The sequence below is a fragment of the Scyliorhinus torazame genome, chromosome 17 (genome assembly GCF_047496885.1).
Source record: "Scyliorhinus torazame isolate Kashiwa2021f chromosome 17, sScyTor2.1, whole genome shotgun sequence".
In the NCBI taxonomy this organism is placed as follows: domain Eukaryota; kingdom Metazoa; phylum Chordata; class Chondrichthyes; order Carcharhiniformes; family Scyliorhinidae; genus Scyliorhinus; species Scyliorhinus torazame.
Window position 1 is genome coordinate 19,931,196 of NC_092723.1, and position 25,984 is coordinate 19,957,179.

At 46.1% G+C, this 25,984-nt stretch overlaps 1 protein-coding gene across 1 annotated transcript in view; it reads right to left on the bottom strand.

The window, feature by feature from the left end:
* Positions 1–271: 271 nt before the first annotated feature.
* rap1aa (RAP1A, member of RAS oncogene family a) overlaps positions 272–25,984 on the bottom strand; it is a 140,222-nt gene continuing 114,509 nt past the window's right edge. The window contains exons 6-8 of the mRNA XM_072480151.1: positions 4,958–5,101; positions 3,508–3,623; positions 272–898 (exon numbers count right to left, since the gene is read on the bottom strand). Of these exons, the coding sequence (XP_072336252.1) occupies positions 3,537–3,623; positions 4,958–5,101 (231 nt within the window). The 3' untranslated portion in view covers positions 272–898; positions 3,508–3,536. The remainder of the gene's footprint in view (positions 899–3,507; positions 3,624–4,957; positions 5,102–25,984) is intronic.

Genomic DNA, 25,984 nt, shown 5'->3' on the forward strand with positions numbered 1-25,984 from the left:
GTGGTGGGATTCAAACCCAGGTCCCCAGATCATTACCATCGGTCTCTGGATTACTAGTCCAACAACCATACCACGATGCCACTGCCTAACATTGCCTATTGCCTTGGAGGGGAAAGACATATGTTGTGTGCAGCAGACTAGTGCCAGGATCTGCAAGGGGTCCAGAACAAAGAATTATATACCCTTCCGCACCTGTAATGTAACAGCCTATTCATGATTGCTTTCAAAAAAATAGAAACCTAGAGGAAATAAAACAGACCCAGGAAACCGGTTTAGAGTTGGTTTAGTATAATATATTTCAGCTTTGAGAGAGACATAGAAATCAGCTTTCCACAGTTTTCCTATAAAAGACCCATTTTTTCCAAAGCATTATGCACAAAACATTTTAATTAGAATACAATTGTATAGTGAAAGTAAGGTGATCTTGTAACTTCCCAATATAAAATGGAGCCACAATGACCAAAAGTAGATGTTAACTGTTGGGATAAGTCCATCAAGGAACAATATGGACTAAAAATGTCAAAAACTATCCTTGAACTATTAGTGCTCGATAGGGAGAAGAGGTGCAATGATAAAAGGCCAATATGTAATCAACTCTTAATTTCACTTGCAACATCTACAACATTGGAAATGTGTCCATGCTTTATTGTATAATCATACAACTAAACTCATCATTAAATCCACATTGGCTATAACCACTATGCAAAAAGGTGAAAATACTGTCTGTTCAAGCGATGCACATGGCAAATTTCAGGAACAGTATGTGCAAACTGTCTTCTGGAGATCTTTTTTTGTTTAAATCGAAGATATAAAAACGGGTGAAGCCTCTTCAGATATGTTAATTTTTTTTTGAAATTGGAATGCTGGCACTTTCCAATTGGGCAACGGTTCTTCATACCTGTAAATATCAAAAACAGCCCAGGTTAGTCTCCCAGAACCAGACAGGCCCTCATTTTAAAGTTCAATAGAAAGTGACATTACAGGCACAAACAAACAAGCACCGTCCATGCCAGTGGATAAATAGTTGGGAGTCTCAACACCTAAAGTCTCCAGACGGGGGGGGGGGGGGGGGGGGGGGGGGGGGGGGGGGGAGCACAAACGTTTGACATTTCTAAAGGATCCCAGTCAAAAACTGAACTTCATCCATATGTGACAATCAGATTGCAGACCCACACTATCAAAAGGAATTCTTAATCAAATCTCAGTCTGTGATGGGGAGTGGGCGAAATTCCAGGCAGATCTGGTTACTGTAACTATAAATTTGGAGACCAACTTGCCAGGTAGTGGGCAGAGAAAATATCGGAGGAGCACATGAGCAAGAGTATAGAATTTGTGAATTGGACAAGATTGCAATATTCCCTTCTGACTCTTACACAGCAACTAATTCAGTGAAGCTCCAGCTTCCCATAGGGTTAAATACTGGTCACCATATAAATAAACAGAGGCACTGGAAAAAGTGCAGAAAAATGGCTTACGAAGATGGCACCACAAAGATATACCGACTGGGGAGGGCGAACAAGCTTTGGGGGGGGGGTCCCTTTTGAAAAGAGAGGTTGGAGGAGTAACCTAAAAGAGGTTTTAAAAATGATGGAAGGTTTCGATAGAGGATAATTCCTCTTGTGGGCAAGGGAATAGCTAGAGGCCATCATACAAAACTGTCACCAATAACATCGGTCGGGGAATTAAGAAACCTCTTTCCCCAGGAAACGGAACTATTTGCCACAGGGAGTGGTCGAAAATGTTTACGGGGAGGCTAGATACACAGACGTTGAAGAACAAAATATAAGAGGGTTATGGTCAGTATTGGATAAAGGAGGAGGTTCTTTTGGAGCATAAACACTGGTGGGGTCCAATAGCCTATTTGTGTGTTATACATCCTATGACTCTGCCCTTCCTTTCCGAGGGAAAATATAAAGCTGTAGTAGATGAGTGTTAATTCTAGTGGAGGAGTGACACAAAGAACATTCACTTTGCTCTTCAGAGTGAGACACTCAGGAAGTTGTTTGTGTGAGGGTGCTGCTTACACACGGTTTCATGTCAAAACACAGATTTGCCCGATCAGTCACTACAGGTCAAACCAGAGTCAATAAACAGGAATTAAAACTGGTGAAAAGGCACCTAAAGCATGAGAAAGCACGAGTTAACTTTGAACCAGTACCAGAATTTCAGGCATCTGCAATTTCAAAACACTAAAATCTTCACCAGGATATGGTAGTGTTGAGATGTACAATTTAATTTGTTGAATGATTCTTAGTTACTGAGGCTGTCAAAAAGAGGTCGATAGGAATTTTCACAAGGCAGAGGGCACTGCACATCACAATATGAACGTCTGCAAAATCGAGGCGCTATCTATCCATTCTGGTGGATCACGTGGTCACTAAAAATCCCACCATCTGAAGGAGTGCTCGTCCAGTTCGCTGCCCAACATTCTTCTCTCAACCAACCCTGAGAATGAACACATCTCTGGCTACTTGACGTATTATTTTTATTTGTTTACCCATTTATTCCCCATTCCCAATTTCCCTTGAGAACGTGATGGCGAGCGGTCTTCTTGAACTGCTGCAGTCCATGTGGTTTAATTACACCCAGTGTTGTTAGGGAGTTTCAGGATTCTGACCAGCAACAGTGAGGGAAATGTGACATAGTTCCAAGCCAGGATGGCGATGTGGCTTTGAGGGGATCTTGCAAGTGATGGTGTTTCCATGCATTTGATACCCTTGTGCTTCTAGATGACAGAGGTTGCAGGTTTGGAAGGTGCTGTCGAAGGAGCCTTGCTGAGTTGCTGCAGTATACCTTGTACATGGTACACACTGCTGCCACTGCCTCGGCAATGGAGAGTGTGAATGTTTAAAGGTGGTGGAAGGGGCTGCTTTGCCTTGCATAGGCAAATGTCATCAGCCATTTAATTTGCAATGCAGTCACCATATTGCAAACAATTCCTTATATGTGAAACACTTCAAGACTTCCGGGAGGCGTGATAAATTTTATTGAAATAGCAATTTGGATATTCTATTTTGCCCCAACTTGCCAGTGGGAAAATTGAAGCAGAACTTGTGCCTCCCTTAGACTCTCTCAAAGTAGTAAGCAGTAGTGAGCACTGCATTTCTGTGCATGAAACACCACCAAAGCATTCAACAGCCTCCTAATCTCCTTCAGTTTGGCAATTAAATATAGAACATCTTGGCAACATACATCAAGCCAATCAGCATCGAAAAACATTAGGGAATTGGTTAAGTGCATTTTCAGAAAGCAGAGCTTTTCTTTTAACCGCACCTGGTGCACGAATGAATTCTGCTCGGTATCGATTTCAACCCTGGGACCCAAATTCTAGACAGTGGCAAACAGTGCCAACCAATTCAAAAGAAAAGTTAAAAAATAAACTTGTAAATTGAAGATTAATTACAGCCAAAGCTGGAACCCAAAAAGCTGTACTGCCATATTTGATCAGCAGTTGGCAGACCAACAATAAACTTTGCTGTAATGAACAACACTTTCAAGATATCTTACCTGGCTCAGACCTGCTGCAAAGCAGAAGTTTAAAGCAGCATACATTGGGATTTCTTCTTTTTACTCTTTTCCGCTGGTGCTTTCCTATTGATCTGCCTGACCAGGTCATAAAAGATCTGCCGAAAGAGGAAAAATAATTAGAAACATGGTTTTGAGCAAAGGTCATGGTGTGGGGGAGGGGCAACATTTCACAGGAAACGGGGAAGTGGTTTCAATATTAACCTGCTGCATAATACGGCTTCACGGTACATGCATTTCAGCTGAAAATAATGGAGTTCTTCCTACATGAATGCAAGTGAGTAAAAATTGCACTGGTTCATTTAAGACTTTAAATTTGTGATGAAGCAAATGAATGAATGGAAACTTGAATCAAGCCAACTATGCCCAAAGTGGAAACGCTACCCCATTTAATACAGCTACGGTACAAACACGGCAAAATAATTATTTAAGTTATAAAGAATATATTGCCAAGTTAGTAGAGGCCTTTATCCTACAAGGATAAATAATGTTCTGGTCAGACTGAACACCGAATAGCGTTCACCTAGGCAGAAGGCGAAAAAAAAAGTTGGTAAAAACCACCAGGGAATGGAACACTTTCCATTATCCATACCAAATGTCAGCTGTAAGCATTCGCAGGCTGGGTATATCATGGTTAGATAAAGTGAAACGTCCCTTTTTCGACCTTAAATATGTGCCTCAACCCAACCTGGGCATGAGTGCGACAATTTTCCTATTCTCATCAGCTTTTTTCTCTGACGGAGATTACCAATTACCCTGAAAGAAACAGAAAATAAGGAGCCTGCTCGACTATTCAATATAATCATGGTAGATCCTCCATCTCAATGCCATACACCCATTCGCTCCCCATAACCTTTGATGCCTTTAGGAGTACAGAAACCCATTTCCTTTTTAAATACATTCATGACTTGGCCTCCAGTCTTTTGTGATAGAGAATTCCACAGTTTCACCACCCTCTCTTCATCTCAATCCTACATGACCTACCCCGTATCCCGAGACTGTGACCCTTTGTGTTCTAGAGCCCTCAGCCAGAGGAAACATCATCATCCCTGTATCCAGTCTGTTCAGCCCAGTCAAAGTTTTATAGGTCTCATTTCTCCTCTCCAGGGAATACAGGTCTCGTTGACCCAATCTCTCCTCATATGACAATCCTGCCACCCCAGGAATCAGTCTGGTGAAACTTTGCTGCACTCTCTCGATGGCATAATTTATCCTTTCATAGCACGGAGACCAAAACTGGACACAATACTCGAGGTGCGGTCGCACCAAGGTCCCGTACATCTGCAGTGAGACATCTTTGTTCCTGTACTGAAGTCCTCTTGTAATGAAGGCTAACATACCATTTGCAAATGGAGGTGCAGTTCTGGACTGTGACCAGCGCAACTAATTTTATGTTCAACCTCAAACCCCAGGTATGAATATTTAGCTTTACCTCATTAACATTGATCTTCGACTTTGCAGAAGACTCTAAAAAGGCACAGTTGTTCCATTGTCTTGCTAGGTTCTGGCCCTGTTCTTTGCCCACTACTCGCTCATCTTCCAAGTCGCATTTATTGCCAACTAGAATCATCGGGACCTGGAGGAAAATAGAAGCAGCAGTGTTAGTGACAAGGCACAGACTCGGACATCCCAAATCAATTAATTTTCATTATTCCATTTTGCCATCTGCAAAGTGAAAAGCTGAATGCTCTATATTTGTATTGACTGGAATAATGTCATTCGCATTTAATTATAGGAATAGAGAGTAGTGTCAGAGTCAAAGCTATGGGGGCCGCCTAACTGGTCAGATTCCCAGACACAGCAAGCCCCAGGGTATCAACCAGAATGACAAACAGATTTTTCATTAAGAGTAGGATGTGAAGTGAAGAGTAGTTTTTTTTATTTTTATTTGTTCATGGGATATAGAGGTCGTTAGCTAGGCCAGCATTTACTGCCCAGCACTAATTATCCTCGAGAACGTGGTGGCGAGCTGCCTTATTGAACTGCTACAGTCGATGTGTTGTAGAAACAAACATCCAGTGTTGTTAGGGAGTTCAAGAATTTTGAATCATGGACAGAGAAGGAACAGCAACATAGTTCCAAGTCAGGACAGTGAGTGGCTTGGAAGCAAATTTGCAGGTGATGTTATTACCATGCATCGGTTGCCTTTGTCCTTCTGGATGGTAGGAGCCACAGGTTGGAGGGTGCTATCAAAAGAAACTTTGGTGAGTTGCTGCAGTGCATCTTGTAGATGGTACACACGGCTGTCACTGTGCATCAGCGGTGTGGATGTTGAAGGTGGATTCTGTGATTCAATTGTGAGATTCTGGAAGGGGTGCCAGTCAGACCGTCTGTTGGTACTGGATGGTATCAGGCTGCTTGTGTTGATGGAGCTGCACACATCTCGGCACGTCAAGAGTATTCCATCACACTCCTATCTTGTGCCTTGTCGATGTCAACAGGCTTTGGGGAGTCAGGAGGAGAGTTACACTCTGCAGAATTTTACCAGCTTCCGACTTTATTTACATCAACTGAAAACTGAGCACTTCAAATTTTCCAGAACAACCGAGCATCCACATGCCATATAATGCAATAATAGTACCGCCAACTGGGTGGTGGGGTGCATGGGGGGGGGGGGGGGGGGGGGGCAAAATGATTGCAGCACATTTGCTGTCTGGTTTCTCCAAAATGGTTTAACTTAGGCACCAAATTGACATCCAGATTCATTTTTCTCAATACCAAGGCATCAGCATCATTATCGCGACACATAAGCACCTCAGTTATAGCACTAATTTGTGTAAGCAAACTTCATTAAGAAAACATCAAGTACCCTGCCTTGTTTACACTTACTCAGAATTGCAATGTGAGACTTGGAGGTTGAACATGTTATACAGCACAACATGAAAACTTTCTTGAATAGATCAGCCCGCTGGCTTGAGCTGTGACAAATTCCCATGACTTGCCACGGGCCAGGCAGTGATTTAATAATCTGAGTATGCACGACCATTGTTGAGAGAATGGGCTTTCCGGATTTATGGCTTTATACAATTGGGATCAAAGCCCCTTGGTACAACATTTTGCATAATTAATTCTTGGATGTGGCCACGTTTCTCCATCCTTAATTGCCTAGAACTGGGACTTCCCTGTGAACTTGTGCTGTTGGTCCCATGATGGCTATTAATAATTTTTTATTACAATTCTGTTTAGTAGCAATTGATTTACAATTGAATAGAAGCTTGCTGGACCACTCTAATAGCATTAAGTCAACAACATAAGAACTTTAAGGTCATTTGGCCCTTGGAGCCTGCTTCACCAGTCAATACATTCTTGGCTGACCTATTTCAACTCCATCTCCCCAGGCTATCTCCATATTCAATGACTGAGCACTCACACTTTTCTGGAGTACCGAATTCCAAAGAACCACAACACTTGAGTGCCAAGAAGTCAGTAAGGTACACAAGGAGGCCATTCAGCCTATCAAGTGTGTGATGATTCTGTAGAGTATCCAATCAGTCCCACTCCAGCCCTGTATGTTTATTTTCCTCAAGAGCCCATAAAATTTCCTTCTGAAATCATTCATTGTCTCCATTCCCACCACCTTTATAAACAGCAAGTACTAGGTCATTACCACTCACTGCAGAAATAACTCTTTCCTGACATCTTTCATTTCTTTCTCAAACCTTAAATAATAATATGTATTAGTGTCATAAGTAGGCTTACATTAAATTACTGTGAAAATCCCCTAGTCGCCACACTCCGGCGTCTATTTGGGTACACAAGAGGGAGAATTCAGAATGTCCAATTCACCTCACAAACACGTCTTTCGGGACTTGTGGGATGAAACCGGAGCACCCAGAGGAAACCCACGCAGATACGGGGAGAACGTGTGGACTCCGCACAGACAGTGACCCAAGCCGGGAATCGAACCCGGGTCCTGGCACTGTGAAGCCACAGTGTCGCCCATAATATCTAACCACTACTCCTTATGTGGGAACAATTTTATTTGGCTACCTTACTGAAATCTGTTATTTGTGGACATCGCTACCAAATCTCTCAATTTCCTTTGTTTCAATAAAACAACTCCATCTTCTCCAGCCTAACTCCATCGCTAAAACCCTCATCCCTGGAAGCGCTCTGATAAATCTCCTATGTAATTCGCTATTTCCTGCCGCCGGCAACGAGAACGGCAGTCGGGCGGAGAATAGCACGCAGGAAAAATTGCATTTGCGCTCAGCACTGATTCAGACGCCATGCTCAGGTCTGGCAGCGTTGGAGATTTAAATCTCATTAGCGGGCTTGTCACTTCATGCTCCATGCCTCCGCAATGCTCCAACCCTCTTGGGTGGAAGTCACGCGGGTGCAAGTATTAACAAGTGGGGACTGAGCACCACAGCTGCTGAGGGGGAGTGAGAGGATTAAAGAACTCTAAATGTCAGGCTTGCTGGGGAGAGGGGGGGGGGGGGGGGGGGGGGGGAGGGGGGAAAAGAGAAGCAGGGAACAGCCTGGTGCCAAGTCCATGCACTCAGGGCTCCCTCGTCAGGATCAGGGTGGCCTGGCTCAGAGCGCCATTGCTGCAGTGATTTAAACACACCCCTCTGGTGCTACTTACAGGTTCCTGGCTGCTCACACTGCTGACTGCTCAAAGTAAATGTTCAGCCTCTGGGGATGTGGGAGCCCACCCAGGCCGCTCCTCTGGAAATCCTCATACCTCAGTGTATCAAAGGGATGGGCGTAGCCATGCTCAATCACTGGCCCACCAGGCTTTGGCACTCCTCAGAAACTCAGCCGCACTACAGAAGCAGCAGGGGATTAGCAGAGCTCCCCAAAGGATGCCTGCACCGTGGTCTTTGGAACCCTCCCTGGCACACTGCCCCTCTCAGGACAATTGCTTCAACAGTGACCCACACTCCTCAGGATCACAACAAATCATCGCCTGGCGAGGCTGGCAGCACTGACTGCCTCTGCCATCCCCACTCAGGCACTGTTCAGGAAGGTGGGCTCGAGTCTGCTGCCCACCCTGGGAAGAAGTTGCCCCTCATTTCATCATTTGCATCCAGCAGTGGGTCAGACTCCTGAAATACAGGGAGATAGTCCTTCTCGGAGCCATCTTAGCGGTTGCAATTAGTGTGGTGAGTGGAGCACTTAAAAGCAGCTTCAGCTCGTCAGGCTCTTTAATGCCGATTCCAGCCCCAGCCTTTACGCCACCTGCTGGCAGGGAATTGCTTCCAATTGCCGGCAGAATTTTTTTGACAATCCAGAAAATGTCATGATCATTTCTCTTGGTATTTCTCGGCTAGAACCAAAATATGTTGAATTCAATTTAATCTCTCACCATGATGAACAATGAAGTAATGAACTCTGGGTTACAAGTGCAGAATTCACTGCGCTACCACATAGCATTGGTCACCTTATAAGAGGTGGACATGAACAAGGAAACATTTTATGATCTGCAATGAGAACTAAGATTAGAACAAACACATTAGCTGAAAGAAGTTGGTGTACACTTTGCACAGAGATTTGGCTTTCCACTAATGCCAAATTGTCGTGTAAATCTAGATTGGGGCTTAAACCTGCCTTCAGACTGAACAGAACGAGACAAAGTCACCATACAATGATAAACGTTGATACTCAATAGCATAGGCAAATCTAGCAGGTCATCAAACCAAGCACTGGACCATCAAGATACATTTTAAAGCCTATCTTGCCTCAACACCCATGTTGAGAACAGGGATTGTCCCTATCCCACCATCTAAACGTTTAAATTCCTGGCTGTCAGGAGGCAGCTGTGTGTATTTGGTTGTCCAGGCAGGAGCACAATAAAAGCCAAGTACTACAGCTGTTGGAAATCTGAAACAGAAAATGCTGAAATAAAACACAGCAAATCTGGCAGTATCTGCACAGAGAGAAACAGGGTTAGTGTAGAGTCCAGTTGGACACTTCGGGGTCAGATTGGACTCAAAAGATTTGGGCTGTCAGATCTGCTGAGCGTTTGGCATTTTCTATTTTTATTTCCCTAAACAGGATGATTAAAGTTCCAGTTAAGCAAGAGTTTAGTGTAAATAAGGTTCATCCCCAGTGGTGTGGGAACCTGAATTGCAGCATTAAGACACCCTAAATATTAAATAAATATACACAAGACAAGGGGAATAGGACGACAAGGCAGAAACAGGCATACAGCCTGTTTTTTTTAGTAGCTTGCATGCAATTACAGGAGCCTCAATTAATGGAGTACATTTTTTCAGCATTACTACATAACCTGAAAACTTGTATGACAAGTCAGGCAGGGCAAGGGTCTACAGGATAAGACACAAAATAAAGAGTTTTAAAACAACATGCGACAATATTTCAAGATTTTTCTTTAATCGGTTTCGTCAATATGAAGGAAGATTTAAACAGATACTACCGTATCACTTTTAGATACTTCATTTGAACTGTAATTCAAACAGGGCTGTGATTTGTGCACAAGTCATTTTCTACAAAATAAACTCTTCTGCAAAGTCGCTGTGATTGACGAAGGGCAGATCATTAAATCTTGCTTACTTTGTATCATTTAAAAGGACAAATTAGCAGGTTATGGAATCCCTACAGTGCAGGAAGTCATTCGGCCCATCATGTCTGCACCAACCCTCTGAAAGAGCACCCTACCTAGGCCCACTCCTTCCGCCCTATCCCTGTAACCTCACCTAACCTGCACATCTTTGGACTGTGGTAGGAAACCCACGCAGACACAGGGAGAAAGTGCAAACTCCACACAGTCACCCAAGGCTGGAATCGGACCCAGATGCGTGGCACTGCGAGATAGTGTTAACCACAGGTTATGGGTATAAAGTTGGATGTGGGAGTAAAGTGCACAGCCAATTCAAAAGGGTCACACAGGAATGTCAAGCTAAGTGAAAGGCTTCTTCTGTACTGGAAGTGATTTTCCCCAACTTGAGCATTTCGTCCATTTAAAAACCGGTCCTTTACAAAATGGGTTGACAATTTCATTAGAGTAGCATTATGGAAATCATCCCTCCATCCATTCCAACAGATGCAGGTAGGTATTAAAAGAGAAACTCTCTTCCTCTTAATGGATACCGCTAATTATGGCTGATGCAGGAATTGAACTCAATTGTCCATCAATAGGGGTGGCACTTGGCACAGTGGTTAGCACTGTGACTACGGCGCTGAGGACCTGGGTTCGAATCCTGGCCCTGGGTCACTGTCCGTGTGGATTTTGCACATTCTCCGTGTCTGCGTGGGTTTCGTCTCACTGTCCAAAGATGTGCGAGGTTACAGGGATAGGGCGGAAGGAGTGGGCATAGGTAGGGTGCTCTTTCGGAGGGTTGGTGCAAACATGATGGGCCAAATGACCTCCTGCACTGTAGGGATTCTATAACCTGCTAATTTGTCCTTTTAAACGATACAAAGTAGCCCAAAGATGTGCTGGTTAGGTGGATTGGCCATGCTAAATTGCCCCTTAATTGGAAAAAACAATTGGGTACTCTTTTAAAAATACACAATTGTCCGTCAATGTCTTCACAATGTCCAGTCAATTTAACCTCCCCAATTCACATCTACAAAAATCAAATTGCTTTTTGATTTCAATCAGAATCTGAAATGGTCAAAAGTTTGTCATGTAAAATAAGTTTTGAAAGATGATTATATGCTGAACCTCAGGAGAGGTTACGATAGTCCCCATCTCACAAAATATGACAGTGTATGGAAAGGCTCAGTAAACCAAGGTCCACCACACTAAGAAAACAAAAAGGGACGGTCAATAGAGAATTAAAGGTGCTATATTTAAATGCGCACAGTGTACGGAACAAGGTAGATGAGCTTGTGGCCCAGATTGTGACTGGCAGGTATAATGTTGCAGGCATCACAGAGACGTGGTTGCAGGGGGTTCAGGACTGGCATTTAAACATCCAGGGATTCACAACCTATCGAAAAGACAGAGAGGTAGGCAGAGGGGGCGGGGTTGCCTTGTTAATTAGGAATGAAATTAAATCAATAGCACTAAACGACATAGGGTCAGATGATGTGGAGTCTGTGTGGGTAGAGTTGAGGAACCACAAAGGCAAAAAAAACCATAATGGGAGTTATGTACAGGCCTCCTAACAGTGGTCAGGACCAGGGGCACAAAATGCACCACGAAATAGAAAGGGCATGTCAGAAAGGCAAGGTCACAGTGATCATGGGGGACTTCAATATGCAGGTGGACTGGGTAAATAATGTTGCCAGTGGACCCAAAGAAAGGGAATTCATTGAATGTTTACAGGAGGGCTTTTTGGAACAGCTGGTGATGGAGCCCACGAGGGAACAGGCCATTCTGGACTTAGTGTTATGTAATGAGCCAAACTTGACAAAAGATCTTAAAGTAAGGGAACACTTAGGAGGCAGTGATCATAACATGGTAGAATTCAGTCTGCAATTTGAAAGAAAGAAGGGAGAATCAGATGTAAAGGTGTTACAGTTAAATAAAGGTAACTACAGGGACATGAGGGAGGAACTGACAAAAACTGACTGGGAGCAGAGCATAGTGGGAAAGACAGTAGAACAGCAATGGCAGGAGTTTCTGGGAATAATTGAGGACACAGTATAGAGGTTCATCCCAAAGAAAAGAAAGGTTATCAGAGAGGGGATTAGGCAGCCATGGTTGACAAAGGAAGTCAGGGAATGCATCAAAGCAAAAGACAAAGCCTATAATGTGGCAAAGAGTAGTGGGAAGTCAGAAGATTGGGAAGGCTACAAAACCAAACAGGGAGGATAACAAAGAGAGAAATAAGGAAGAAGAGGGTCAAATATGAAGGTAGGCTAGCCAGTAATATTAGGAATGATAGTAAAAGTTTCTTTAAATACATTAAAAACAAACGGGAGGCAAAAGTAGACATTGGGCCGCTTCAAAATGACACTGGTAATCTAGTGATGGGAGACAAGGAAATAGCTGAGGAACTAAATAAGTACTTTGCGTCAGTCTTCACAGTAGAAGACATGAATAATATCCCAACAATTCAGGAGAGTCAGGGGGCAGAGTTGAATATGGTAGCCATCACAAAGGAGAAAGTGCTAGGAGAAACTAAGAGGTCTAAAAATTGATAAATCTCCGGGCCCAGATGGGCTACATCCTAGAGTTCTAAAGGAGATAGCTGAAGAAATAGTGGAGGCGTTAGTTATGATCTTTCAAAAGTCACTGGAGTCAGGGAAAGTCCCAGAGGATTGAAAAATCGCTGTTGTAATCCCCCTGTTCAAGAAGGGAAGAAGAAAAAAGATGGAAAATTATAGGCCAATTAGCCTAACCTCGGTTGTTGGCAAGATTCTAGAATCCATCGTTAAGGATGAGATTTCTAAATTCTTGGAAGTGCAGGGTCGGATTAGGACAAGTCAGCATGTATTTAGTAAGGGAGGTCGTGCCTGACAAACCTGTAGAGTTCTTTGAAGAGATAACAAATAGGTTAGACCAAGGAGAGCCAATGGATGTGATCTATCTTGACTTCCAAAAGGCCTTTGATAAGGTGCCTCACGGGAGACTGCTGAGTAAAATAAGGGCCCATGGTATTCGAGGCAAGGTACTAACATGGATCGACGATTGGCTGTCAGGCAGAAGGCAGAGAGTTGGGATAAAAGGTTCTTTTTCGGAATGGCAACCAGTGACGAGTGGTGTCCCGCAGGGTTCAGTGTTGGGGCCACAGCTGTTCTCTTTATATATTAACGATCTAGATGACAGGACTGAGGGCATTCTGGCTAAGTTTGCCGATGATACAAAGATTGGTGGAGGGGCAGGTAGCACTGAGGAGGTGGGAAGGCTGCAGAAAGATTTAGACGGTTTAGGAGAGTGGTCCAAGAAATGGCTGATGAAATTCAACATGGGCAAGTGCGAGGTCTTGCACTTTGGAAAAAAGAATAGAGGCATGGACTATTTTCTAAACGGTGATAAAATTCATAATGCTGAAGTGCAAAGGGACTTGGGAGTCCTAGTCCAGGATTCTCTAAAGGTAAACTTGCAGGTTGAGTCCGTAATTAAGAAAGCAAATGCAATGTTGTCATTTATCTCAAGAGGCTTGGAATATAAAAGCAGGGATGTACTTCTGAAGCTTTATAAAGCACTAGTTAGGCCCCATTTAGAATACTGTGAGCAATTTTGGGCCCCACACATCAGGAAGGACATACTGGCACTGGAGCGGATCCAGCAGAGATTCACACGGATGATCCCAGGAATGGTAGGCCTAACATATGAACGTCTGAGGATCCTGGGATTATATCCATTGGAGTTTAGGAGGTTGAGGGGAGATCTAATAGAAACTTACAAGATAATGAATGGCTTAGATAGGGTGGACGTAGGGAAGTTGTTTCCATTAGCAGGGGAGACTAGGACCCGGGGGCACAGTCTTAGAATAAAAGGGAGTCACTTTAGAACAGAGATGAGGAGAAATTTCTTCAGCCAGAGAGTGGTGGGTCTGTGGAATTCATTGCCACAGAGGGCGGTGGAGGCCGGGACGTTGAGTGTCTTTAAGACAGAAGTTGATAAATTCTTGATTTCTCAAGGAATTAAGGGCTATGGAGAGAGAGCGGGTAAATGGAGTTGAAATCAGCCATGATTGAATGGTGGAGTGGACTCAATGGGCCGAATGGCCTTACTTCAGCTCCTATGTCTTATGGTCTTATGAACCAATATATGGACTTCAAGTACCCAGTCAAAACATTAATATAGTTTTAAAAATGAACACTTTGGAAGTAAATGCCAAAGCACAAACTGCACCACATTCAGGCAAGAATTTTTACTCGTTTTGAATAACTTGCTTAGCTTGGCAGAAAGTTCTAACTTTCTAATGGGAAGAACACAAGAATTAGGAAGAGTAAGCCATTTGGCCCCCTCGGGTCTGCTTCGCCATTCAATAAGATCATGGCCGATCAGATTGTGGTCTCATCAATCGCGATTTGTGCCCGGCGCCGATTCCGACGCCATGCTCCAGTCTGGCAGCGTTACCATGCCACATTGGGGTAACAAAACAAGTTTGATAGTCAGGCTCCATTATAGAAGTGGCCACTGGAATTTAAAAGGGCAGCTGAATTGTATCTGCAAGCCTGTTGGTGGTTAGAGCATGTTCAACCACTCTTTCCATAGTTTATATCAATTTCCCATATGATATGCTGTTGTTTTCTTTATTCTTTTGTGGGAGATCGGCATCGCTGGCAAGGCCAACACTTATTGCCCATCCATGAACTGAATGGCTTGCCATGTCATTTCAGTGGACAGTTAAGAGTCAACCGCATTGCTGTGGGTGGAGTACAATGGAGGCCACACTTCCTTCCCTAAAGGACATTAGTGAACCTCCCTTCTCCCTCTCTCTGGATGCTGTCAGACCTGCTGAGATTGTCCAGTATTTTCGGTTTGTGTTTCAGATTCCAGCATCCGCAGTAATTTGCTTTTACATTAGTGAACCATATGGCTTCTTACAATCGATGATAGTGGTCATGGCTGCCATTACAGGGACTAGCTTTATATTCCAGATTTATTAATTTAATTTAAATCCTACAAGGGATTTGAACCCACGTCCCCAGAGATTTAGCCCGAGCCTCCAGATTACTCGTCCACATTACCACAAGCAGTGCCATGCTATGGGAAGGGGTGGCTGTTGCAAGGGGAAAAAATTGGTTTCACATTTTTAAATAGACAGACAGGTGAGTGTGTCAACTAATAATAATAAATAATAATAATAATAATAATAATCTTTATTGTCACAAGTTGGCTTACATTAACACTGCAATGAAGTTACTATGAAAAGCCCTGAGTCGCCACATTCCGGCACCTGTTCGGGTACAGAGGGAGAATTCAGAATGTCCAAATGACTTAATAGCACGTCTTTCGGGACTTGTGGGAAGAAACCGGAGCACCCGGAGGAAACCCACGCAGACATGGGGAGAACGTGCAGACGCCGCACAGGCAGTGACCCAAGCCGGGAATCAAACCTGGGACCCTGGCACTGTGAAGCCACAGTGTTAACCACTATGCCACCGTGCTGCCCAATGTGACGGTTTGTAGCACTGGCACATTTAAAATCAGAAGGTTACGGGGTTCAAGTTCAACACTACAGACTTGAGCACAAAATATAGCTTGACACTTCGGCACAAAACTATGGAAATGTGGCACCTGAGGTGCCCATCTTTGATGAGCCATTAAACTGAGGTCCCCATCTGCACGCTCAGGTAGCATGTACAAGGGCCGTGTTACACTAGTGTGACGTTCTGGCAGGTGCAGGTCTGCTAACGATGGAAGCAATGTGCAATGAATTAAGACCACCCTAAGTGAAAGGTACTATTTTAAAGAGCAGCAGAGGAGATCGCTGCAGTGTCCTTTCCTTTCCCTCACCCAACATTAATACATATTCCTGCTTGTGGGGTCTTGATGTGTGCAACTACTTACAATAGCAACTATATTTTTATTAAATATCTTGTTGGCTGCAAAACACGTTGGAATGCCCGCAGGTCTTGAAGATCCTTTGTCAATGCAAGTCTTTCGATATGGAATATTAAAAAAAAACACTACTGAATACATTTGTTTACTACAGTTTAACATCTGCCACCACCAGGTCAAGGGCACTACCACAAAGTTAAATAGCCCATTTTCACTGTTGCGCACAACTATGCTTCATAGTCCTGGTCATATTCTACTGCTAAGACCAGGTTTATAGTTGACTTGCAGCCCAGTTGCAATTATAGAGCTTCACTCGAGACAGAAGTTTGAGATTGGTCTCAATACTAACCAGTTTCAGTGGTATCCACTGTCAGAGGGTGACTGGTTTTCAAGCACAGACCTTGCTTGAAGTCATTCCAGCGTATACTCTCACCCCTGAAGCAGAGGAGCCATGTAATAAACTCTGCAACATAGATTTAGCAAAGTGCGGATTCTCCCAACCCAAAACGTTTCTCTTTCCACAGATACTGCCAAACCGGAGTAATTCCAGCATAGTGTGCTTCTATTTGATTCTTCACCAACCTCATTTGCTTGCGGTGTGTACAGTTTCTATATTGGAACATGGAGATCACTCCAATTACATGCAAATCTGTTCAAAAGCGGTTGTTTGTAGAAAGGGAATTGATCCAGAATAGGATCCACCTGAGAGAGAGATATCCTGATCCATTTCCTTTTTTGGATAATTTCAAGAGCGTGTACAAGGAGGATTCAGAGAAACTGGGGGAAGAAGTGAACACATTGCATAGATTAACTCTGCGTCATACCCTGAAGGAAAACACTCCGAACTCGTCACCTTTCTCACATTTGGCAACGAGATCAACTTCTTGTTCAATCTTTTGCTTCAAGGTTTATCAAGATACGAAGGGGAAAATACGGAGATATAATTTAACTGCCCTGCAACATTAATTATTAAATACAGCTCTGTAGAACTTGAAGAAACTATGATATGCAAGTGTCACGGAATGGGAGGACATAAACCACGTCCCTGATCTCAGCGTAGTGAGGATGAGTCACCTCAGACAATTTATACATCGCCTAACAACAGATCATTAGACATTAGACTACCATAGTGGTATTGGCAGAATGCTGTGAGCTAGGTCAACTGTTCAACTCCCAGATTCAATAAAATGGATTTACACAGAAATGCCAGCATTTCAACATCCTCTCAATACAAATCTGTTAGAACACTTCACGTTGTTGAACCAAGTTGGTCAACACCAGCTTTGCTAGAAAATTGGTCTATAAGCACCATCACTAATCATAAAGTGCTCATAAGGCCATATCCCATAACCCTTGATTCTCTGGAATAAAAATTTGTAGCTCAGCCTTGAACATACTGAACGACCCAGCCTCTACTGCTCTCTGCAGAAAGAATTCTTCAGATTCACAACCCTCCAAGAGAGGAAATGCCTCTTAATTTCTGCCTTAAATAGGCGACCCCTTTCACTGAGAGTCCTAGATTCCCACAAGGGGAAGCTCCTCCTCAGTATCCATCCTGTTATGCCCCCCGAGAATCAGACACGTCTCAATAAGGTCACCTCTCATTCTTCTAAACTCCAATGAGTACAGGTCCAACCTACTCACCCTCTCCTCAAAAGAAAATCTGTCCATACCCGGGATCAACATAGCGAACTTTCTTTGGACTGCCTCCAATGCCAGTATATCCTTCCTTAGGTAAGGGGAACAAACCCATTTATTTTTTCCAGGTGTGGTCTAACTAGTGCCTTGTATAGCTTTAGCATGGCTCCCAATTTTTATACTCACTTCACTTTGAAATAAAAGGCCAACATTTGCCTTCCCAATAATCTGCTGAACTTGCATGCTAGCTTTGTGACTTGTGTACAAGAACCCCCAAATCCCTCTGTCCTGCAGTTTCTCTCCATTTAAATATTCAGCTCCTTTATTCTTCCTATCAAAGAGCATGACTTCACATTTTCCTACATTATATTTCATCTGCCAAGCTTTTGCCCACTCACAACCTGTCGAGATCCCTCTGCAGACTGTGCCATCCTCACCACTTTCTTCCCACCGAGATGTGTGTCATCCATAAATTAGACAATAATTCATTCACTTCCCTTGTCTAAGGCATCAATGTATATTGCAAATAATTATGGCGCCAGCAACGATCCCGGTGGCACTCCACTAGTTACAGGTTGCCATCCTGAAATTGCCCCTCTTATCCCAACTTTCTATTTGTTAGTGAATCCACTATCCATGCTAATATACAAGCCCCAACACCATGGGGTTTTATCTTAAGTAGACTTTTGTGCGGTACCTTATCAAACACTTTTTTGGAAATCCAAGTGTATTGCATCTACTGGTCCCCTAATATCACAGAATCGCAGAATAACAGTGCAGAAGAGGCCCTTCGGCCCATCGAGTCTGCCCCGACCCACAACAAACACCTTACATGCTTACCTAATCCCATTTGCCAGCACTTGGCCCACAGCCTTGATTGTTATGACGTGTCAAGTACTCATCCAAATACTTTTCAAAGGATGTGAAGCAATCGCCTCTGCGACCCTCCCAGACAGTGCATTCCAGACCACCACCACCCTCTGGGTACAATCAATTTTCCTCAAATTCCCCTTAAACCTTCTGCCCTTCACCTTGAACCGGTGTACCCCCATGACTGACCCTACAACTAAGGGGAATAGCGGCTTCCTATCCATCCTGTCCATGTCCCTCAATCTTATACACCTCGGATCAGGTTAGTCCTGTCTTCTTTGCTCCAGCAACAAAAAAAAACCAAGCCTATCCAACCTCTCTTCATAACTTCAATGTTCCACCCCAGGGAACAACCTGATAAATCACCTCTGCACCCGTTCCAGTGCAATCACATCCTTCCTATAATATGGCGACCTGAACTGCACTCTACTCCAGCTGTGGCCTCACTAAAGTTCTATACAATTCCAACATGACCTCCCTGCTTTTGTAATCTATGCCTCGATTGATAAACAAGGTCCCATCTGCCTTTTCCACAACCCTATCTTCAGGGATCTATGGACACAAGATATCTATCTTGCTTAATTTATCACGCATGATTTCTCCTTCAGGAAGCCTAGTGACTCTGCTTGATTATATTAACGTATTTCAAAATGCTCTATTACATCCTTTATAATGGACATTTTCCCAAATACAGGTGTCAACTGGCCTGTAGTTAGCTGTTTTTTTTTGTCTCTCTCCCTTATTAAAAAAAGTCTTACATTGACAGTTTTCCAAACCTCTGGGACTTCTCCAGAATTTAAGGATTCTTGGAAGATTACTACCCGTGTCTCTACTATCTCTGCAGCTACTTTCTTTAATATACTAGGATGCAACCCATCAGGTCCAGGAGACCTATTGGCCTTTAGCCCCATTATAGTCATAATTATTCTACTTATTTCCTCCCCTCATTTTGCTCCTTGATAGTGTCTTCTATCTTGAAAACTGACGAAAAGCATCATTTAATTCCTCTGCCATTTCCTTGTTCCCCATTATTATTATTTTCTCAGTCTCATTCTCAAAGAGGCCTACTTCATTTTCCTTACTCTTTTCCTTTCTATATATTTAAAGAAACTCTTACTGTCCATTTTTATATCACATGAAAGCATTCCCTCAGTTTATCTTCTCTCTCTACTATTTTTTTGGTCATCTTTTGTTGGTATTTAAATATTTTCCAATCCTCTGGCTTACCACTAATCTTTGCCATGTGTTTCTTTCAGTTTAATACTTTTCCACGCTGATTAAGGGGGGGGGGTAGAAGAGAGAGAAAGGGGATATTCAAAGGAAGTTTCCCTTATGGAGAGTCTAGAACTAGGGGGTACAGCTTTACTGTTTTTGGTCATCTTCTGTTTGTTTTCAAATATTTGCCAATCTTCTGGCTTACCATTAATCTTTGCTTCCCCCCCCGCCCGCTTCCTCCCCCCCCCACCCCCCCAAGATATCTTTGTGTTTATTTAGATAGTCATCAGGAAATTTGATTCATCACATAGGTGTTTCTGGCTTTAATGCTTGTGTAAGCTCGGAATATCATTGACAAACTAACTCCCCATCACTATGGAAATTCAATATGTTTGGTGCGCATGGTGGGGAGGAGAGCCAGTGCAGTGAGTGTGCGCACAGAGGTTCATTTCCACAGTGTAAACACAGCATCGAACGGGAACAAAAACTCATCTCTTTTCTGTACATCAAGTCACGCTGCTAGAGCACTTCCAGGTTCAGCAGACGAGCCTTTTAACATTAAATTATTGCAACGGTCTGTACACACTGGGCAACGATGTTACGCAAAGACATACACATTAAACTAAAATCATCTTGTATGCCCACATATGGTGTTAGACTGTGGAGTCTTACTGTATTTGGAATAAATGTATTGCTACAATGTTAAGAAGCATAGCTCATAAATTGAAGATAAATAGTGCCTGCTTTGCACTCATCAGCACTGCAATATGGCACGGTAAAATTTAAAACATTTATATCTGATACTAAAGCGCACATTAGTTCCATAAAATACCTTGTATTGACTGAATATAAAAATTGGTGTCTTTTGACTTATTTATAAAACACCCATTCAGGAGTACCATTTGAAACTGCCAAGGTGGACTTCCGGTTGCGGCTATGCAGAGCTAAGTCGCATGTTCGGCAGCTCCCGACAGAAACAGACTTTTGGGCTCTTTTTAGGGCCCCAGCGGGATTTGTTCGACGGTTCCCAGTGTGGGAAGGTGATAGTAACATTACCCCGGCACTGTATGGATTGGACCAGGAGTGGAGCGGTGAAAAAAGTAGTTTTGGAGCAGCAAAAAGTGTGAGGGAGGAAAATCAAGGTGGCGGCGGGTGGAGACCAGGCAGCGTGGGCGCAGTGGTCGTAGGAACAGCAGGAGTTTCTCCAGCGCTGCTTCACGGAATTGAAGGCAGAGCTGTTGGAGCCGATGAAGGCTTCGATAGACAAGCTGCTCGAGACCCAGCAGGCCCAAGGGGCGGCGATCCGGGAGGTGCAGCAAAAGGCCTCGGAGAAAGAGGATGAGATCTTGGGCCTGGCGGTGAAGGTAGAGGTGCACGAGGCGATGCATAAGAAATGGCAGGAGAAGTTCGACGACATGGACAACCGGTTGAGGAGGACGAACCTGCGGATTCTGGGTCTCCCGGAGGGAGTGGAGCGGTCGGATGTTGGAGCATACGTGGTCACTATGCTGAACACGTTGATGGGCGCGGGGGCCTACCCAGGGCCCCTGGAGCTAGAGGGGGCCCATCGAGTCCTGGCGAGGAGGCCAAAGCCCAACGAGCCGCCGCGGGCGGTGCTGGTGCAGTTCCACCACTTCGTGGACAGGGAGTGTCCTAAGGTGGGCAAAGAAGGAGCGGAGCAGCAGGTGGGAGAATGCAGAGGTCCGGATATACCAGGACTAGAGTCCCCTGAGCCAGCTGATAACTTGGAATGAGAGAGGCCTGAACGGGCCGGTCAAGAGGGCCCGTGTGTTCACGCAACTGAAGGGACTGGAGGCAGATGTGGCCATGCCCCAGGAGACGCATTTGTGGGTAGCAGACCAGGTTAGGCTGAGAAAGGGGTGGGTAGGGCAGGTTTTCCACTCGGGGTTGGACGCAAAGAATCGAGGGGTGGCGATTTTGGTGGGGTAGCGGGTGTCGTTCGAGGCGCTGAGCATCGTGGCAGACAATGGAGGTAGGAACGTGATGGTGAGCGGTAAGCTGCAGGGGGTGCGGGTGGTCTTGGTGAATATGTATGCCCCAAATTGGGAGAATGCCAGATTTATGCGGCGCATGTTGGGCTGGATCGTGGACCTGGAAGCGGGGAGCTTGATAATGGGGGCGGGGGGCGGACACTTTAATACGGTATTGGATCCAGCATTGGACCGGACTAGATCCAGGATGGGTAAGAGGCCGGCGGCTGCAAAGGTGTTGAGGGGGTTTATGGACCAGATGGGAGGAGTGGACCCATGGAGGTTTGTTAGGCCAGGGGCCAAGGAATTCTCTTTCTTTTCCCACGTCCATAAAGCCTATTCCCGGATTGACTTCTTTGTTTTGAGCAGGGCGCTGATCCCGAGGGTGGAGGGCACAGAGTATTCGGCCATAGCCATCTTAGACCATGCCCCGCACTGGGTGGAGCTCGAGCTAGGGGAGGAGAGGGACCAGCACCCGCTGTGGCGCCTGGAGGTAGGTTTGCTGGCGGATGAGGTGGTGAGCGGGCAGATCCGGGGGTGCATAGAAAGATGCCTAGAGGTGAACGATAATGGGGAGGTGCAGGTAGGGGTGGTCTGGGAGGCGGTGATTAGGGGAGAGCTAATCTCCACTAGGGCCCACAAAGAGGGGAAGGAGAGGCGAGAAAGGGAGAGGTTGGTGGGGGAGATTTTAAGGGTAGATAGGAGGTATGCAGAGGGCCCCGAGGAGGGACTACTCAAGGAGCGACGAAGCCTCCAGGCCGAGTTCGACCTGTTGACTACCAAGGCAGAGGTGCAGTGGAGGAAGGCGCAAGGGGTGGTGTAGGAATACAGGGAGACGGCTAGCCGGATGCTGGCACACCAGCTGCGGAAGCGGGAGGCGGCAAGGGAGATTGGGGGAGTTAGGGATAAAGGGGGGAACACGGTGCGGAGTGCGGTGGGAATAAATGGGGTATTTAGAGACTTCTATGAGGGGCTGTATAGGTCCGAGTCCCTGATGGAGATGGGGGGGGGGGAATGCGTCGCTTTCTGGACCGGCTGAGGTTCCCGAGGGTAGAGGAGGGGCACCAGTAGGGCTGGAGGAGCTGACTAAGGGGCTGGAGATTATGCAGGCAGGGAAGGCACCGGGGCCAGATGGGTTCCCGGTGGAATTTTACAGGAAGTATATGGACCTGTTGGGCCCACTACTAGTGAGGACTTTCAACGAGGCGGGGGAGAGGGAAGGGGGTCCTAACCCCGACGATGTCTAGGGCGCTGATCTTGAAGCGGGACAAGGACCCTTTACAGTGAGTGTCATAAAGGCCAATCTTGCTCCTCAACGTGGATGCGAAGCTGTTAGCGAAGGTGTTGGCTACCAGAATTGAGGACTGTGTTCCAGGGGTGATCCACGAGGACCAGGCGGGTTTCGTTAAGGAAAGGCAGCTAAACACCAATGTGCGGAGACTCCTAAATGTAATCATGGTCCCTGCAGTGGAGGGGGAAGCGGAGATAGTGGTGGCTATGGATGCGGAGAAGGCCTTCGATAGGGTGGGGTGGGGGTACCTGTAGGAAGTGTTGAGGAGGTTCGGGGAGGGGTTCGTTAGTTGGGTTAGGTTACTGTACGAAACCCCGGTGGAGAGTGTGGCCACAAATCGGAGGAGGTCGGAATACTTTCGGCTGTACCGGGGGGGGCGAGGCAGGGGTGCCCCCTAACCCCCCTGATATTTGCGTTGGCAATTGAACCCTTGACGATGGCTTTGAGAGAGTCCGGGAACTGGTAAGAGGATCACCGGGTATCATTGTATGCTGACGACCTGTTACTGTATGTGGCGGACCTGGTTGTGGGGGGGGGGGGGGGGGGGAGAATGCCGGAGGTGATGCGGATCCTCAGGGAGTTGAGACTTTTCCGGGTATAAGCGCAACATGGGGAAGAGTGAGCTATTCATGATACACCCAGGGGACCAGGGAAGGGGGATAGACGAGCTTCCACTGAAGAGGGCGGAAAGGAGTTTTCGGTATCTAGGGATCCAGGTGGCCAGGAGCTGGGGGGCCCTACACAAGCTCAACTTGTCGAGGCTGGTGGAGCAGATGGAGGAGGAGTTTAAAAGGTGGGATATGCTGCCACTCTCCCTGGCGGGTAGGGTACAGTCAGTGAAGATGACAGTGCTCCAGAGGTTCCTTTTTATATTCCAGTGCCTCCCCATCCTGATCCCCAAGGCCTTTTTTTAAGCGAGTCAACAGGAGAATCATAGGGTTTGTATGGGCAAAAAAGACCCCGAGGGTGAGACGGGTGTTTCTGGAGCGGAGTAGGGACAGAGGAGGGTTAGCGTTACCTAATCTGTGTAGGTACTACTGGGCTGCCGATGTGGCGATGGTACGCAAGTGGGTAATGGAGGGGGAGGCGTGGAAGAGGCTGGAGATGGCATCCTGTGTGGGCAAGAGCCTGAGAGAGCTGGTGACAGCATCACTGCTGCTCCCGCCGACAAGGTACACGACGAGTCCAGTGGTGGCGGCGACCCTCAAAATTTGGGGGCAGTGGAGACGCCACAGGGGGAGGCAGAGGCTTTGGTGTGGTCCCCGATCCGAGAGAACCATCGGTTTGTCCCAGGGAGAATGGATGGGGGGGGGGGTTTCTGGAGCTGGCACAGGGCAGGTAGTAGAAGGATGGGGGACCTATTTATAGATGGGACGTTTGCGAGCCTTGGGGCGTTGGAGGAAAAATTCGGGCTCCCCCCTGGAAATGCCTTCAGGTAAATGCGTTTGTAAGATGGCAGGTGAGGGAATTTCCGCTGCTGCCAGTACGTAGGATCCAGGATGGGGTGCTCTTGGGGGTGTGGGTTGGAGAAGGCAAGGTCTCGGCGATCTACCAGGAGATGCAGGAGGAGGCCTCGGTGGAGGAGCTGAAAGGTAAGTGGGAGGAGGAGCTAGGGGAGGAGATAGACGAGGGTACGTGGGCGGACACCCTGGGTAGGGTAGATTCTTCCTCCTCTTGCGCCAGGCTTAGTCTGATACAATTTGAGGTTCTGCACAGGGCGCACAAGAGGGGGGCAAGGCAGAGTCGGTTTTTTGGAGTGGAGGACAGGTGTGAGGTGTTCGGGGAGCCCAGCAAATCATGCCCACATGTTCTGGGCGTGCCCAGCGCTGGATGGGTTCAGGAGCGGCGTTGCGAGGACGGTGTCTAAGGTGGAAAACACCCAGGTGAAGCAGAGTTGGGGGCTCGCACTATTTGGGGTATCGGACGAGCCGGGAGTGCAGGAGGCGAAAGAGGCCGGTATTCTGGCCTTGGCATCCTTGGTAGCCCGGCGGAGGATTCTGCTACAGTGGAAGGATGAGAGGCCCCCAAGTGTGGAAGCCTGGATCAGCGACATGGCAGGATTCATTAAATTGGAGAGGGTAAAATTTTCCTTAAGAGGATCTGTGCAAGGGTTCTTCAGGTGGTGGCAACCGTTCTTAGACTTTCTAGCGGAGCGTTAGAAGGTGGTCAGCAGGACTTCCGGGTGCGGCGATGACCAGCTGAGTCGCACGTTTCGGCAGCTCCCTGTGAAACGGACTATTGGGCTCTTGATAGGAGCCCCAACGGCAATTTTAACGGCTGAAAACACCGTGCGGTAAACCAGGAGGGTGTTCCCCCTGGACACGGATGGAAAAAGGAGAGGAAAGTGGCCGGATTGCAGCGGATCCTTTGGAACAACGGCAAGGAAGGCAAGCAGAAACCAAGATGGCGTCGGAAGGTGGCAGTTTCATATGGGGCCCTGAACAACAAGAGTTTTTGAAACGCTGCGTGGAGGAGATAAAAAAGGAAATGAAGAAAGAGTTGTTGGCCCCGATATTACAGGCGATTGAAGGGCTGAAAGAGGAACAAAAGACACAGGAGCAGGAGCTTCGGGTCGTGAAGGCGAAAGCAGCAGAGAATCAAAACGACATACAGGGCCTGGTGGTGAAGTCGGAGATACAGGAGGCACACCAGAAACGATCTGTGGAGAGGTTGGAGGCACTGGAAAATAACGCAAGGAGGAACAACTTGAGGATTCTTGGCCTTCCTGAAGGTGTGGAGGGGGCGGACGTCGGGGCATATGTGAGCACGATGCTGCACTCGTTAATGGGAGTGGAGGCCCAGATGGGTCCGCTGGAGGTGGAGGGAGCATACCGAGTTATGGTGCGAGGATCGAGAGCAGGAGAAGCTCCCAGAGCCATAGTGGTGAGATTTCTCCGTTTTAAGGATAGAGAAATGGTCCTTAGATGGGCGAAGAAAACTCGGTGTAGTAAATGGGAGAACGCGGTGATCCGCGTCTATCAAGATTGGAGTGCGGAGGTGGCGAGAAGGAGGGCGAGCTTTAATCGGGCCAAAGCGGTACTTCACAAAAAAAAGATAAAGTTTGGAATGCTGCAACCGGCA